Source organism: Aulonocara stuartgranti (genome assembly GCF_965226115.1).
Source record: "Aulonocara stuartgranti genome assembly, chromosome: 14".
In the NCBI taxonomy this organism is placed as follows: domain Eukaryota; kingdom Metazoa; phylum Chordata; class Actinopteri; order Cichliformes; family Cichlidae; genus Aulonocara; species Aulonocara stuartgranti.
Genome location: NC_138950.1, coordinates 17,357,781 through 17,374,610, shown reverse-complemented (window position 1 = coordinate 17,374,610; position 16,830 = coordinate 17,357,781). Strand labels below are relative to the sequence as shown.

The 16,830-nt window shown below is 37.8% G+C and overlaps 1 protein-coding gene across 3 annotated transcripts; it reads right to left on the bottom strand.

Moving 5' to 3' along the window:
* Positions 1-456: 456 nt before the first annotated feature.
* Positions 457-16,001, bottom strand: LOC309687065 (uncharacterized protein). 3 transcript variants are annotated; one of them, XM_082501743.1, is made up of 9 exons: positions 10,976-11,014; positions 10,809-10,831; positions 9,876-9,976; positions 6,616-6,707; positions 4,747-4,973; positions 3,911-4,070; positions 3,184-3,346; positions 3,007-3,060; positions 457-2,926 (listed from the first exon to the last, which is right to left on the bottom strand). In XM_082501743.1, exons 1-9 carry the CDS (start codon positions 10,997-10,999, stop codon positions 2,673-2,675), a joined length of 1,098 nt encoding a protein of 365 aa, XP_082357869.1. In that variant the 5' UTR covers positions 11,000-11,014; the 3' UTR covers positions 457-2,672. The 3 variants fall into 3 exon arrangements, with proteins under 3 accessions (XP_082357869.1, XP_082357871.1, XP_082357870.1); XM_082501745.1 differs by lacking the exons at positions 457-2,926; positions 3,007-3,060; positions 3,184-3,346; ... (3 more) ...; positions 9,876-9,976; positions 10,976-11,014 and adding exons at positions 11,265-11,441; positions 11,612-11,713; positions 13,342-13,539; ... (3 more) ...; positions 15,790-15,810; positions 15,919-16,001; XM_082501744.1 differs by lacking the exons at positions 457-2,926; positions 3,007-3,060; positions 3,184-3,346; ... (3 more) ...; positions 9,876-9,976; positions 10,809-10,831 and adding exons at positions 11,265-11,441; positions 11,612-11,713; positions 13,342-13,539; ... (3 more) ...; positions 15,790-15,810; positions 15,919-16,001 and having other exon boundaries at positions 10,976-11,018.
* Positions 16,002-16,830: the final 829 nt, after the last annotated feature.

Sequence of the window (16,830 nt, the reverse complement as noted above, 5' to 3'; positions counted from 1 at the left end):
GTAAGACTGAAGCAGGTCCAACCTTATAACCAAAAAATAACCAAATTCCCTAAGATACTAAAAACATTGAGCAGTCCAACTGCTTTTCCTTTTAGCGGTCCAACCGCATTCAATCATTACCAGCAGTCCAACTGCTTTTAAATCCTCAGTACTGTCATGAGATTCTCATCAAAATCAAAGCAGACATTTACCGGCAACTTTTACTGAATAGACATTTAATTTTATCATCCAATTCAGCACACTTCGGATAAAATCAACAGGCCTGTGCCTACCTCTTTTTAAAGGCGCCTGTCCCCTCAGTTTGGTTGCCGGGTCACGCCTGCCTGTCCGACCACAACGGACCATACATCACCGTCTACACCTCCAATCCTCCCTCCTCAACCACCGAACGAAGCCCCCAAATGTTAAGGTTCAAAATTGAGGAGGGAGAGTACAAACCACTCTTGGTCCAGAAGCTCTTTGGTCAAACAATGATTTTAATGAACACACGTGTGGGAAGACACTCTGTACGCAGACAGCCAGTAGTCCTCGACTTAATCAAAGCATGAACAGATATTTTATAGCATCAGGGTTTGTTTACTGACGCCCCTTCATGCGTCACCGGTACATTTTATACATAGATCAGATCAACATCATCATGACTTTTCACCCAGAAAATCATCTTCTATTTTCATGGCTTGGTACTTTCCGTTCTTGTCTCAAAGTGAATTGTTCCTCTTTCTTGTCTAGACATAACTGATCTCTCCTCTAAATAAGTCTAACTAATATGTGTGTATGTGTTGACCTCACATGCTCTTTGTGTCACCTCTTAACTGTCTGTGTCTCGTCCTCAAATGCTCCTCAAAATAACCTACACTTAGACTCTGCTTTCGGTTTCAGTTCTGCAAAAGGCACACTCTGCAAACCTGCAACTTCCTGTCAGCCTGCAACTTAGTCTCTCTGAAAGACACACACTGTTTAAACATCTGAATGCAATATAAACTCCAGATTATATTATTAATGCAATGGTAATGATGACAATTATTTAACAATAGCAGTAAAATAATTTCCCTGCTCCACAAGGGTCATGATTTAAAACTAGCTTCACAACCTGACGAATCTTTCTTTTTTCTTTTTTTTTTTTTGTTTCAAAGAGAAAGGCACTTCCCAAAGTTTGACCTGGATGGGTCCAAGGTTTGTTTGGCGTTTTTTTTAATCACCAAATTGTGTGAATTAGTGTAACTTAGTTACAGTATAGCATACAATTCAGCTCAGGAGGCACTATAACTTTATTGGGTGAGCCTGGACCCCTGGGGCTCATCCATAGTACCCACTCTGCATCTGCCAGTTACAGTACTCTATCTTTAATCACATTACGTAAATCACATTCTCGTTAAAAAGTAACTACAGCTTACACAAAGGTGAACACAGTTGGGTAGTTAAGAAGAAATAGCAATTCTTATAACATCTATGGCATTCAGAAGTAAGTGCTTATTGTTCTCTAGCTTTAGCTAGTAAAATAAAACATATGATTTATAATACATGCATACATTCAATAGTGTGGGTTTGACTTAAAAAAACAGTTTTAGCTTTTTCATGTATGCAACAATGCAACAATTAAGTGGGCTCACCTTGCAGAAACACAAAAAATACAGTGGTGTACAACATTGAGCAATTGAGATTAGTGCAATACATTGATTTCACTGTGAGAAGCATCTATCCATTGCTGCAAACAGGATTCAATTCTTGTCAAGAACCTGAAAAAGGACCCTAAGACCCTGAGCAGTGCTTAAGATCAGTGGTCCCCAACCCCCGGGCCTCGGACCGGTACCGGTCCGTGAGTCGTTTGGTACCAGGCTGCGAGAGTAGAGGCTCAGGTATGAAATGTATGGTTTTCAGGGTTTTTATCAGTTTTCAGCGTTATTTTGTTATCGTTTTGCTCGTTAACTCGGTTTTCCTGGGTCTTTTCACGTGTGTTAAAGGTCCGTCCATGAAAATATTGTCGGGCATAAAAAGGTTGGGGACCGCTGCTTAAGATGACTGTGTCAATTCCAGAGAACTCTACTGAACTGGCTATTTGAAAATTTTGAGCTGTTTTTCCACTAACTTTGCTGGTAATTGTGGCTATACCTAAAGATGATCACGTTTATATCTTCTTTTTTTGTTGTGTGGGTCTGTAAGGTTGAATGTTGTACTGTTACATAAAGATGGGATGGTTCCCATAAACAGTAAGAAATTACACATTGCTCATTGTTTTTTTTAAAAGTAACACAAGTAAAGACATAATTGTAACTAAAGTAATTAAAGTTTGACATTTCTTGGTGATTTTAAAGTAGTTATTACTTCCTTAATTACTTTACATTTTAAATAGTTTTATAAATAAATAATTTTTATTCATCTTATCTTTTTTTGCATTACTCTAACATGACCTTAGGTGTACCATCACACTAGTTAGACTACAGTCCCAAATAAACAGAATGAGGACTCTAGCTGCTTGGCTGGGATCAATGTGCATGTTACTTTCAAGCTCGAAGTAGTTTGTACTTGCACGTTCTTGTCCTTCAATGCACTAAAATGAAAGAAATGCCCATATGGCACTTTTAATGATTTTCTCTTCTTCTAATCTGTCTTCAAGGAGATGACCTTTGTAACACAAGTAAGAATACAGTTGTAACTAGAATGTGATTACTGGTCTAAGGTGAACAGTTGGAAAAAATGAAATGCAGTGATTGAAGAACAGATTGATGATTGAAATCAGTGAAAATATTAACGTTGTTAAAGATATAGATCTTCCCAGGAATCAGTTTAGGGGAGCTGCAGTGATCAACTATTTTCAGGGTGTACGGCAAAGACAAAGCTTTGACTTTGGCCTTCTTCCCATGGACTTTTAGCATGCTCTTGAAAACAATGCTATGCAGAGACACACTTTCCACAATCCCAATGCGCACTAAACAGAGATGCAGAACATTGTATTACAAATACACATTATTTTTCAATGGCATTCCAATATGTGTATATATTTCATACCTTTATTGCAAAGAGAAGTTTTGTTCAGATTATTCACAGAGAAATGTCGGTATTCTGAAAAAAAAGTGTATAGACATATTATTGGTAAAATGCAGAATCTGGGCTGTGCCATCATGTTAAAATGACACAAAATGAAGTTCTACTTTGTGAGAGGACATCTAAATGTATGCGACTGACCATTAATCATCTTTCTCTGATCCTGTTCTGATTCATTGATTAATGTAAGCCTCCCAGCGCAGCACGACCACAAAGTGGTGTTGTAATAGAGGTGACCACAGCATCCAAATCCTGTCTTGACAGTGTAAAGCACCTCTTTGTCCTCACCTGAGCAGCAAATCTCCTGGTTTTGAAAAGAAATGTGTTATTGTTAATAAAAACATAATTGTTTGCAGTCACTGAGGCATTGTGTTAATTCAGTCAGGCCACATTACATGTTAAGCCAATAATCTTGCTACATCCTCAGTTATCAGCTCTTTGTTATAAAAACATTGTAATATTTTATCAGCTCTTTGTTACAAAAACATTGTAACATTAGCAGAGAAAATTTGGCAAGCTTTTTATGGGTGCAACCCCGATATTCAACTTTGCTATTTAGAAGATTTCCAGTTGTATAACATTCATTACTAAACAGTACTTTCAATGGCGTAGTGGGAGGGAGCTGCTGCTTTCTTAAGTTTTTCCCCAGACCTATATCAATTAATTTTCTTCAAAAAATACGCTTTATGTTCCTTCACAAAAAAATCTAGCATTAAAAGTTAGCATCAGTTATGCTAACCACTGTAGCCAAAAGTAACTTTAAATCATGTTTCGTGCCTACAACAGGCAGAAGCCTGTTTAAAGGGGGTGAAGCAGTGGTAGGAAATACAAAATACTTTGTTGACGCCATCAATATCATTGACTCTACCTGTGGCTTTTGCAGAATGGATCCACAGCACTGCGCATCCCCCCCATGCTCATCTAATGATGTCAGATTGTACAGTGTTCCTGCACAGCACTTCATCTGTGGGTCTTTAATGTTGTAGGCTTTGACCCCACAGCAGTGGATGTTTCTCAGTCTGGGATGTCTGGTTGGAAAACAGAGGTATCAATTAATATCAAATATGGAGAGTGAGATGAAAAATGTAAGCTTATTGGAGCCTGAGTTATATGAGCCATTATCTATATTGACAGATTTCAGCCTGAAAGGTATTATCTTCATTTCTTCAGCACAGGGTTTACACAGTGAAAGAAAAATATTGGAGCTGCAGTTTCAGCACTCCGTCAGGATCTACACAGAATGCATTTATACCCAGAGCCATTCTCAACCACACTTTCACAGCTACTACAAGTAGAAACGAACTTATGAGAGCAGCCAAGACTCAACCAGTTCAACTGATACAAAACTGAACATAAATGAAGAACTAAAACCCAGATATAAATAGCTGCTGATTTGGGTGATAACTCTGATAACATTACAACGGTTTCCAACCCATTTATCAATACAAAATATTGAATGGTACAATAAATTAAATTCCTAAATATTTTAGTTCTTCTAAATAGATAAATTACTGGAATGGTGGCAAGCAAACAGACAGTTTTCCACAATAAATTTGATCTCAAATTGTGCCAAATACTGTCAGAGACTCAGAAAGAAGAAATTCTTTAATAATCCATGTGAAGCACACACACACACGCACACACACACACACACACACACACACACACACACACACACACACACACACACACACACACACACACCTGTGTCCATTGCAGCAGATCTCAGCATGAGGCTGGTAAATTTCTGTCCCACAGCAGTGTTGTCCTGGGCTGCCATGAAAGTGAGAACAACACATGGTCCCTTTAGCCGGGTTGTAAGGAATACCTATCTCTGAACATTCCTCTCCATCGTCTCTGCCCTCGTACAAGGTCTTATTACAACACAGAACTCCACGTTGTGCCGAGCCATACGGCGTCTCTCCACAGCACTGGAAGAATCAGAGATAATACAGTAACATTGCAGCGTTGTGACACAACCTGTCTCTGTAACGTTAAAATTTTATTGCACATAGGTGAACACAAAAATGTATTAGTTTTGGAAAATAAAAAGATGAAAAATTGAAAATCAGTAATATTAAAAGCAAAGAAAAAGGGTTACAATTTTACATTACAGTTTTTTACAGCCGCTAGGACACATTTCACAATACTTAGGTCACTTTTGCAAAACTCTTCACACAATTCTCCTAACTGACCTTCAGCTTGGCAAAGCAGTTCATTTCACATTCAAAATGCACTACAACTACCAAAACACTTTATTCAGGTCTCAAATAAACTCATTCTTCCAGAACACTAGCAAAGGTTGACAGCCGACAAACACACTTTGTCACCCACAAAACAATGACCTAAAAAACACTAACAACATGTAGCATTACACAGTGTTTTCTTGTGTAAATCAAGGACGCATCTCTGTTTATAATTTCAATATATGTTACTGGAATGAATCAGACATCATGCAGAATTCGTTAATATTTGTTTATGTATTTTTATTTTTTTGCACTAAGTAATCCCAAAATACAAGAATTTGTATACACACCATCCACTGATACACATACAATAGTAATGCTAATCTACTCGGTCTCCTCCATTTGGCCACAGGTTCTCATCCACATCAAATCTTATGTCATCTAGGGCAATACACCTAGGAAAGAATCTTCTGGCTGCCAGAATTGAAGGAGTTGAAAAATTGAAGGAGTAACACCTGTGTAGATGTTCATCTACAATGAGAATAAGCTGTGGCTGGTTAAACTGCATTTTTAGATTTAAAATATGTTTCACTAAAATATTGCTGTTGGATTTTGCTGTCTTTTTAAGTTTTGCATTGTGTTATTGTTTTGGCCATAAGTTTAACAGTTTTGAAAACAGTATGTAAGCACATGCAAAATGTCCTGTACGTACAAAGATTCTTGGCAGTTGTTGTGTCTGAGTGAGAAAATAATTCATGAAATTTGAGAGATGTAGTCATTGAATGCATTTTGTGCCAAAACAATGATAACTGATCCTCAGTTTAGCCCACATAGACTTCTGTTGTGCTCACTGTGTGAGGAGTTTTGCAAAAGTGACCTAAGTATTGAGAAATGTGTCCTAGCGTCTGTAAAAAACTGTAAGTACATCTAATTTCATAATGTGTCTTGTTTTAGTCTTACCAGACTTGGTATCCTTTTGCAGCAGTGGTAAGTATGCCTTTAGATGACTTTTACGCACCACATTAAAAACACCCAGTTACTTTATAAAAGGAGCGGGGTGGAGCTCCATGCTTTCTCGTGGAAGGTGCATACAAAGAACTTGCATTTCTGGAATGACTGGGACCCTGTTGTTAGCTCTATACATTTTAAGTTATTTTAACTGAATTTAATACTGTAATGTATGTGCTAACATTTACTTAGTCAAAATCTCACTAGTATGGCCTTAATACATTTTTCTCTCTCTTTTTTAAGGAACAGTGCTTTGGTCTTCTGGCTTCATAAGGAAAGAGTGGGTTGATTTTGCCACAGACATTGTTGACTTGCACTGAAATGAAAAATTCATCTAGTTGATCAGGGTTGAAAAAAAAAAGAACAATGAAAACATTACTTGATCTATCCAAGGCTTCTTTCCTGATACACATCCATCACAACAGACTTGTGTATGGGGGTTGTACACAGTGGGTGGTGTCTTCCTTTGACCTAAATAGAGAGGTGTGATGGTCAGAAGGGTGGAAAGATGAGTGAGTGCAGAGTAAACATGTTGAGATGAATAATGTCCACAAAAGATGACTCAAAGGGTCTGAGAGAGAACAAATTATACATGTTCACATTCAGCATGTTTACTTGTAGCTGCATTTTCTAATACAATACCCTCTTTCATATTCACAAGTAAGAGCCTGCTTATTTTCCCATCCTTTGCACTGTACTGATGATAAAATTGAGATTTCAGCTCAGTCATGTCTGTGAAGCAATCAACAATCTGATCTTCCTTCCCTCTCCTCTGCCATGTATTGCTTATCCACATGTTAAAAATGCTAAAATGCCAAATCATGCTTTGTTTTTACCAGCAAGAGTTGGATGTTTTATATCTTGCGAAACGTAAGCAAGAGGTGATGTAATCTCCTCAGAGGAAGGGAAAGACCCTAGTGTGGGCTTAACCCATATTCACTTTTAAAACCCTTAACGTCTGGGAAAAACTCCGAAAGGCAAAACATTAGACAGATGTGGAGGAATTACCAACCACAAAAAAACTGAAGCATGTGAAGCCAAATGTGCGAAAATCAGAGTGAAAGAGAAACAGTGGGAAAGTGGAGAGAGTGGAAAACATCTCGTAAGCAGAAACTAAAAGTTGGCTGACTTTCCGGTTCAACAACTGCCCCTGTAACTTGACATAACAAGTTACAGGGGTACTGCAAAGTTCATGAACCCATTCAGAGCTCCAGGCAGTTTTTTTTAAAACAAACAAGCTGCTGTTTGAAGTTTATTGTTACGTCAGTAATCTTTTTAGTGCCTCTAATGATTATTCTTTAATTATTCTCAAATCTCATTATAGTTTTTAAAGGATTTATCAAAGAATGTCAGCGTAGGTCTCAATCATCCAGGTCATCCTGGTAATCTAAGGAGCCTGGAAAAACAAAATGACCAGACTTCTTTGCTTCACCTCGTATCTGACAAGCTTCTTCAGTCCAAAACAAATGGTGGAGACTGAGAGTCCCAAATACTTAAACCGTAGTGGGATTTGTCCCTTAAGAGAGTCATTGACCCACTATTGATCCCATACCTCATCAAATGGGCCAAGTTGTGAAAAAGGATGTGAGTCATTATTAGCAGAGGTTTCAGGTGAAACCATCATGTGACCTATTGAGGTTAACTGACTGAGTGAAGATGTGAGTGGGCGTCAAGGCCCCTGGGAAGGAATCTCAAAACTGGATTGTAGGTTACAGTCAGTTGGTGTCGTAAGGAGTTTGCCCTACCAGCATGACATCTCAGCGCACTTCGAACCCAGCCAGACACTCTGGTTAATCCCAAGGACAAAATGCTCAAACACAAGCTAAACTAGTGTTTCCTACCCACCTGCTGCTCATAGGTGTGCTGTGAGAAATGATCAGGTGTACCGTGGAAGATTATGTGGTTCCACCTGATTAGTACTGTAAGTGAACGGTGCGAGTAATGGGCAGAACAATTACATTATCTACCACTAGAGGGAAGTACAACTACCTCCTCTAATTAAATAGGTTGCCAACTGCCAGTAAAACAGAAGAAGACCAAGGAGAAATTACATAATAATCATGCTGAGTGAGACAACTCAGTGTGTAAAAGCAATAAATATTGAAAAGAATAAGTAGTCAATCTGACCTGGATCCTGGAGAAAATTCTGACCCAGATGAATGCCCTAGTATGAGTAGTGGTCTGAAGAAAGCAAAAAAGGTATACTGGGGACAAACCGAGCCAATTCTGCTATGCATGGTGTGCCGGGAAAAATGATCAATGGTGGTGTGCTGTGTGATTTTACTCATGTGAAATATGTGCCATGGTTCCAAAAGATTGGGAAACATTGCTCTACCATTTTTATTTTATTTATTTATTTTTTATTACAAAGCTTAATGATTTATAGGATGATGGAAGAAGATATGTGATAAGTTACGGTTGTCATGTGGGCCAAAATGCCAGGAGATTTTTTATGACACATTTCAGCCCTACACTAATGCTGCACATAATGACAACATTGGCACTACAGACATGTTACATTAAAACAGGTTGCTACTAAACATTTAGATGTCTGTATCCATAGAGTGAAAATAAAAGCACTTCAATACATGCAGGCTTGTTTACAACCTTTTTCAGACGTCATTGCATTGCTTTTCTTTTACGCATCATTCCATCTTTCCTGATGGAAGACAGATAGTACTTCACTGTCTGCAAGTATGACGTGACATTCTTCACTGTCATTAAATATAAGACATAATTTTGCGAAGTACTAAATCTTTCAGTTTGTATGAAGAAACACTGTTCACTGTTTTATGTATTTCAGCAACCTGGGGGACTAAAGTCGGACAAAAACAGCTTTTGTCCTTTTGGTTCTTTATTCCCAAGAAAGTATAGTAAACAAAAAACGTATTCACACACCTAAGATTAGAATTTAACACAACTTGTTTCTGCTCTTTTTGTGTAAAGGTAATTCCTAAAAAATGTTTCTCTGGTAAATTTTGGTAGGAAGGACACTTTCTTGGCAGGCTTATAGCAGTCTTTTTCTTAAGATGACAGCTTAAATGCACCCATTTTACTACATGCCAACAAAAAAACATCAAGCCATTCACTTCTCAGTAGTGCGCAGGACTTGAGTTACTTGTACCATGAAATTCCTATTAATGCTTTGACATAAATAGAGGATTTGGAGGAACTTCTGCCAGTTCTGCAAGTTAGACGATGTAAAATGATTGCTTATAACAGCATGACTCTGTAGAAGAGACCTGAATTGACTTGAGAACATTCAGAAAATACAAAGTGCAATTCAAAATCAAAAATACAAAAAAAGAAGTACAGAGGTACAGATGTTCCTTTCCCAGAAGGAATTGCATTTGAGATTTTTGACTTCCAAATTAGCAAAAATCCATCAAAAATAAGTACAATATCTCAGTTTCTTAATGTGCTATTCTGCCATAGTGTTACTTCAGATTTAAGATATTTAGTTTGAAAGTGTTTCTTTGAAAGATGTTTTTCTCTTTCACACAAGATAAAAAAAACTGAGCTAACTGCTTTGCTGGAAGCCGTGCTGGCATCACAGAGTGATGGGTAAGTCCCATGAGATGGTAACTGACAGATAAGGCAACCACATATCAAAACAAACAAACATGGAGACGGTGTTACCTGAGGCACAGAACCAGTGAGATTCTTGATTTCTCTCACAGCAGCGACGTTCCTTTGGATTGTAACATAACGACCCACAGAGATGTGTTTTTGGTTCAGTGCTGTGGATGTACAAAGACAAAAATAAACACAAACAGTCCACATCAACTTGTTATTATTGTGATGATCTATGTTTTTTTTGTCTTTATTTGGCATTTTCAGTTTCCTTGTGCTTCCTGGTTTAATCATTTGTATTGATAGTTATTAGTTACTTGTTTATTTAGTTTTAGTTAGTTATTTAGTTCATGTTCTCGTTGTCTTGGTCTCGTCTGTGTTCTCCCCGGCCTGTCATGTCTCCCTTGCTCTCTCACTGTCCTCGCTCTCTTGCTGTCCCTCGCTCTCTGTCTCTGTGTTGTGTTTCCTGTTTTATTTTGATAGTCCATGTCTCAAGTGCATTGTGTTCAGTTTTAATTCCCTTGTCTTGTTATGTCTGATTTTTTCCACCTGTTGCCCATCCCCTTGTTATCCTGTGCATTTAAGTCCTCAGTCTCCCTCTGCTCATTGCTGCGTCATCCCAGTTTGCTGCATTTGCCTGCGTGTTCCCTTTTTTATCCCTAGTTTTGAGTTCCTAGTTTCAGTCCCCAGCTCTTGGTTTTTGAGTTTTGTATACTTGTACTTTTAAGCATTTTGTTACAGTGAATTAAGCTGCCTCCTTCAGTTAATTCCTTTGTCTCTGAGTCCTGCATTGTGTCCTGCCTCTGCTTTTCATACAGCACAACAATGACACTGCAGATGTTGTCCCTGGAATCTGCTTGAGCCAGTCTTCCAGTATTTGGATTACAGTTCCTAATGTTCCTACCACTGGGACCACTTTGGACTTTGACTTCCACGAAATCTGAATGTTGTGACATTTGAATAAAGTTATATTAAGAGTAAAACCTTTAGTCAACTTACCACTTAGACTGGCGCTCAACTGTCTGACAAAAAAAAAAAGAAATAAAAAGGATGTTTTAATGCACCCATATTGGCAAATAAAGGACCAAAATGTTTCTTTACTGATCACTGTATGAATGAATACAAAGAGAATAAGAACCCTACATTTATTGGAGTGTATTTCTTACCTTTTCTCTCACACCTGTGGACATAAAGGATAAAGGCTTTTGACTGAAAATAAACAAATAAATAAAACAAATAATAGGATTTGGTTTATAAAATGGTGCCAGATGGAACAAAGTGTAATCTTGACATTGTTTTTTTTTTTACAAGATTTTGAATTGCAATTAAATTAAATATAAAGTTAGGTATAAAACTTTTAAACTACTAAAAGTAAACACTTTTTAAAAATAGATTTCTAATATCTGTATGAATTTGTCTTTGGCAAGTTCTGACTTTCACATAAAGCTGACTTACAGCCAGATGGATCCTTAGGTTGAATCTCAAGAACACCCTCCTTATTCAAAAAGCAACACTGAGTGTCAGTGTCATAATGGTTGTGACCACAGCACTGGTGATTACCGGAATTCCTCATTAGAATTATTTTGTTATTACTTGGGCCACAACACAGCTCCTTTTCCACATCATATGCCCCTGTGGAAAAGATCCAGATCTTAAAAACTGAAACACATACAGTGTATCGTAATCGTAGCTAAGTTCATGTTATGCTACCACTGGGTTTACCTTTTTATCATGCAGTATAGCTTTAAAATACTGTTCTTGTGTTTAAGTGGAATGCTTATTCTATAATTAGCTCGACTTACTTTTATCACAACATTTGTACTTCTGTGGAGATTTGTGAACAACATTTAACTGACAGCATAGTTGCGTATGTTTGTTGAAGGTTATATTTCCACATGGAAGAACTGCAGAGACAAAGAGAAAGTCAACATACAGGCATCAGCTACAGTAATTTACACAACCTTCCTTTAACTACTGTATGATTAGTTTTGGACTTCGTGAAGATAAGAGATGATCAAAGGAAAATAGAAAATACAAAATTTGTTACTGTTTAGCATAAGCAACATTGTTGTTAGCGGTTGTCATATTGATAATCATCTATTACTGCTCTTGGCGGAGGCGGATGCATCCTATTTCCCTCTCCCTCCCTTATCTTTCCTGTTTGGCTTCTATGTCCTTGTCTAGTGTTTGGAACAATGATAACAGAGTTCTGGCTGATTGGAGCTGGCTTGGACCTGTTTTATCATAGAACAAAGAAAGTAGTTACAGTTGTTCAAAACCCCACAAGGCTGGCCGACACGATTGAAGATGAGTGAATACTCAGACTGTCTTTATTGAACGCAATATTGATAAGATCTTGGAGAAGCTCATGGCTCTGCAATGGGAATTGAGAGACCTGATGACCAGTGATGGACATTCAGACCAACTTGGAAATTGGAATGCAGTTGTTCGTTCAAACCCAAACAACTATCTCCTACATGTGGCTACCCAAGGCCAAGACTGGCCAGAACAACAATCTTCATTGATGACATAACTGTGTTTTGACTATCTGCTCCTATCCTTTAAGGTCACATGCATCAGCTGGACACTGTTGACTTTTGATTAACCAGGTCAAATGACACTCTCTCTCAAGTAGAACTTGTGTTCTACTTGAGAGAGTACTTTACTCCCACCGTGCTGTCTACATGGGTTAATACCTAACCTCGCCACCCCCCTTGCAAGTCATGTGATTTTATGTCGTAAGACCTGAAGATTTAGGTGCTTTCTGTGCTGAGGTGTTTTTTTCTGTTCTTAAACTGCTCTCCCCTTGGAGCTCAGTCTGGGAGAAGTTCTTTTTTCTCCTCCTCTTTTCTCATGTATTGTGTTTTTTTCATACCTCTCTGACCTGTCTTCCCAATGTTATGTTTGTGTACTCTATGTATGGTCAGAAGGGGTGCACATGATGGTGCCAGAGCATGTAAAACAATTCCCCTCTGAATAATTAAAGTGTTATCACTCAATCAATTATAGTTTTTTTAAAGAAAGGAAAGCTGGCTCCCTATTGGTAGCCATGTTTCTATTTTTTTCTTTCACCCTCTCTCACTTTTTTTCGCTTCACACAACACGTGATTTGTCAATGTGTGTTTCTGCCTTGCGTTTGCAGCACTTGCAGCAGCAGTAGCACACAAACAGAGCAGGATGGAGAGAGAAAAGAGAGGTGTGGGCAACAACAAGAGTCAACATCATCAAATTTGAAAAGTATAGTAAAGAAAATGAGTTACACCAAGAAAACACGCAAAATCTGGACACAGAGACTGTGCATTATGGCAACAGTCCCCTCTGAGAGTATCTTCTCCAAAACAGGACAGATAATTATTGACAGAAAAAAATGGATCAGCTTCTCAAAGTTGAGGCACTTAGTATTTCTAAATGGTCTGTGTGTTCACTTTTTTGTTTTGCTTTGCATATTTGAATCTATATTTTATTGTGTTGTGGTTTGCAGTGTTAAGAGTTGAAATGTAAATAGTTGTGATGTGCAGTTACGTGAGCTTACCTGCTGGAGAGTCCTCCATGCAGCAGTCTGAATCTTTAGGTTGTATCTCCAGAATGTTTTCCTTATTTGTACAGCAGCACTGAGTCTTGGTGTCATACTGGTTGTGGCCACAGCACCGGTGGTGGCTAGAATTCCTCACCAAAATTATCCTGTTATCAGTTGGACCACAACACAACTGCTTATCCTTATCAAAAACCTCTGTGGGGAAAAACATGTTTTTTTAAAAAAAATCATACTCAACCATAACTTAGTCTTTATTTTGCTGATAGTCCTACTGAAAACAATGATGCTTGTATCACCATTTGTTAAACATCTTTGTTTCTCACAAAGACATGTCATCTGGAATCAAAAATCTCAGTTTTGTTGTTTCCTTTGTTTCTCTTTAGTTAAGTGGTTCTTGGATTGGATTGTACCAGTAGCTGTAAAGGACTGTTTACTGTATATAACACTATTTACTTTGGCACAACCCAACTGAAAGTTTCAAGCACGTCAAATAATTCTTTTTTTTACATTTGCCTTTGACATGAGAAAAGGCAACTAATTACCTAAGTACAACACATCGTACTATTGGATGATGTGTTGTACTTAAAGAAAGTACATCAAAGTACGTCAAAGAAACACAATACAAGAAATCAAACTCAGTATTAGAAAAATGAAATGTAGAGAGAAATCTAAAACTACATAAATGCTAAACAGTGGCTACAACTCAGACACAACTCAAAATGTTTAGAACAAACATTAAAATTAAAAGAGAATCCAAAATTTAAACACTAGAAAAACAATGAAAAAAACAAACTCAAGAATTCACAAAAATAAAGCAAAAAAACAAAATAAGCTGCTTTGAGGAATCTAAAATAAAATTGTTACACCTTACTGAAATAAGGAGCCTGACTAGCTAAGCCTCAGTGTTTAACACTCAAGCAAATCAGATTGTTAAAAATTCACAGACACCTGAGATCTTGTGATGGTTTAGATGTAATGTTATGTTTTAATTGTATGCTGTATGTTTGGTGTGATGTTTTTCACTAGTTTGTCCAGCATTGCTCACCTTTACCACAACATTCAGCCATTGGTCCAGGTTTTGCTGTGATGGTTGACTGACAACACATTTCATTGACTGGGTTGTACGCCTTCAGGTCACAGCACTTGGATACCTTTTCATTCAGACCCTGGTCAACACTGGCTGTAAAAACAAGACACGGATACCAGAACCACAGTGTAACTGCTGAACATGTGATGTCTGTTCATGTAAACAGTAATGTGTAAAATGTTATTGCCTGTCTGTAATTTCTATTAAAGCATTATTTTTTCCATCACATTCAGTTTCTTGCACAGTTAATGTCACCACTACAATTTTAGTTTACAAATGCATTACCTATGATGTCGTGCTCATGCTGTACTTTACAACAAGTGGCTGTTTCCGGATTGTAAGGCTCATTTCCACAACAAGAGAGACTTGCACCAGGGTAAAGTTTGTTTTCACAGCAAGTAGCCTCTTGGATGTCATACCATGTTCCATTACAGTCTTTTCTAAAAATAAAAGATAACATAAATAACAGTAAATACAGCTTTTGCTGTAGAACATATAATATTTCAAAGTGAGACTCTAGAAGATGCTTCCGACGTTCTGTGCTTACATTTAAAGTTTTTGTGAGGTTGTTTGGTTCATGCGCTTATAGCTTTCGCAATGTTTGCACTTTTGTGACAGACACAGGATCAGTTCTGGTCCCATGATTTAAGTTTAAAAACAAAATGGATTGTGCCCTTCCAGTTTTTTCCTCTCAATTTTCGGTACATTCTGATATGTAAATCATAATAGTGTCATCTTTAAAACACCGCATTGCTACAGTCTACATAACCATTACGTCTCCCCGTCTGTTCTTGTGTGAAACATGGCTTCTAATGCAGAGCTTAACCTGTAAAGAGAGGTCAAGTGATTGAACTACAAAACACAAATAGTACAGACAGTGAGTGAGGAGGGCTCACCGATAACAGTTGTTTCTGGAGGCTGCGCTGGTTCCTCCTGCAGAGTTTGTCAACAAGCACAGTCACGTGAGTCGCTTCTTAGTTAAGGCTAAAACAAGTTCATTTGTCAACATTTTTTTCTACATGATGAGAGTTACACATGGACTACTGCGACAATGGAGCCTATAATGGTAAAACAAAAGTCCTTGGTGATCTGGGAAATGAGAATCCGTCTACCGCCCACAGTCACGCTACCAGCTGTGATTTTTCACCAGCACTACTGTAAATTGCCGAATCGACATACATAACACGTTTTCGCACCTAAGGAATAACCGTCTGTTTCTGGTCGTTTCTGGTTGTTCAAAAAAGAACATTTATAATGTTCTTTTTTGAACAAAATCAAGAAAAAAATAATAAAAAATAATAATATCAAATATGTATCATGCAGTGTTGTGCAAATAAATAAACCTTAACCCTACTTACCACAAGCAAAAATCACCCAAGCTGAAAAATTAGCACAAAGCATTATTATTCAATTAAAACACACACGCGCGCACAAAAACCATATAACGCATCAAAACCGATTTCGGCAAATGATGTCGAATAACTTACCAAATCGTAGCGCCCAAAGCACGAACATTTTGAACTCTGATTACCCACTGAAAGTGAGATCCAAACTGACAAAGGGATGAGTTTAAATACTACGTTAGCCACACCTCCCTTGTGAGAATATCAGTGGCATTTATAAACAAACCGTGAAGCTGGTGTGAACACAAGACGGACGTGCAAAAGGCGTATGCACAACACTACTACTACTACTACTACTACTACTACTAATAATAATAATAATAATAACATTAAGCTCATTCTTGCCTTCCTTGTTTCCTTTCATAATGTTAGGTTCAGGTTTTATGGACTGGCTGAACAACGTTATGTTTGGATATTTTGTCCTAAATTGTCATACTCGGGATGTTTTCCCACAGTCCCACCGTCAAGGTTACTCATACAATAACTGGACCTCAAGCAATCTCCTTCCTGTCTCCGTTATTGCAGCTACTCAGTTTGACTGCACGGGTTAGAGTGGCATGATACAACAGCTGTTGTCTTCTTTCCCAACATAGTATTCTTATATTGTTTCTTCTGCTTCCCAACGTCTAATAACTGCAACTTTAAATTTACTCAAAGTAGAATGGTGACTGAAAATATAAACATCTTGTGCAGCTTGCCGTTGTTGCAAAACAGCATATAAGATTTTATTTTGGGAGATCGCAGGCATTTATTTCCCAAAATAAAGCACTTGGGATTTTAAGGATTATGTAGCCATATAAAAGCAGTTTTTGCAAAGCATCAGAATACTGAGCAGCAATTTAACAGGTGGTGCACTACATCAACATCAAGAACTCCCAGTTGTCCCACAATGCGATTGGTCACTTGCAATGTTGAATCTGGAGCAACCTTAATTATGATGATGTGGGAACAACACCAACACGAGGACATCAGATCGTGCACATCTTGCGGTCACGT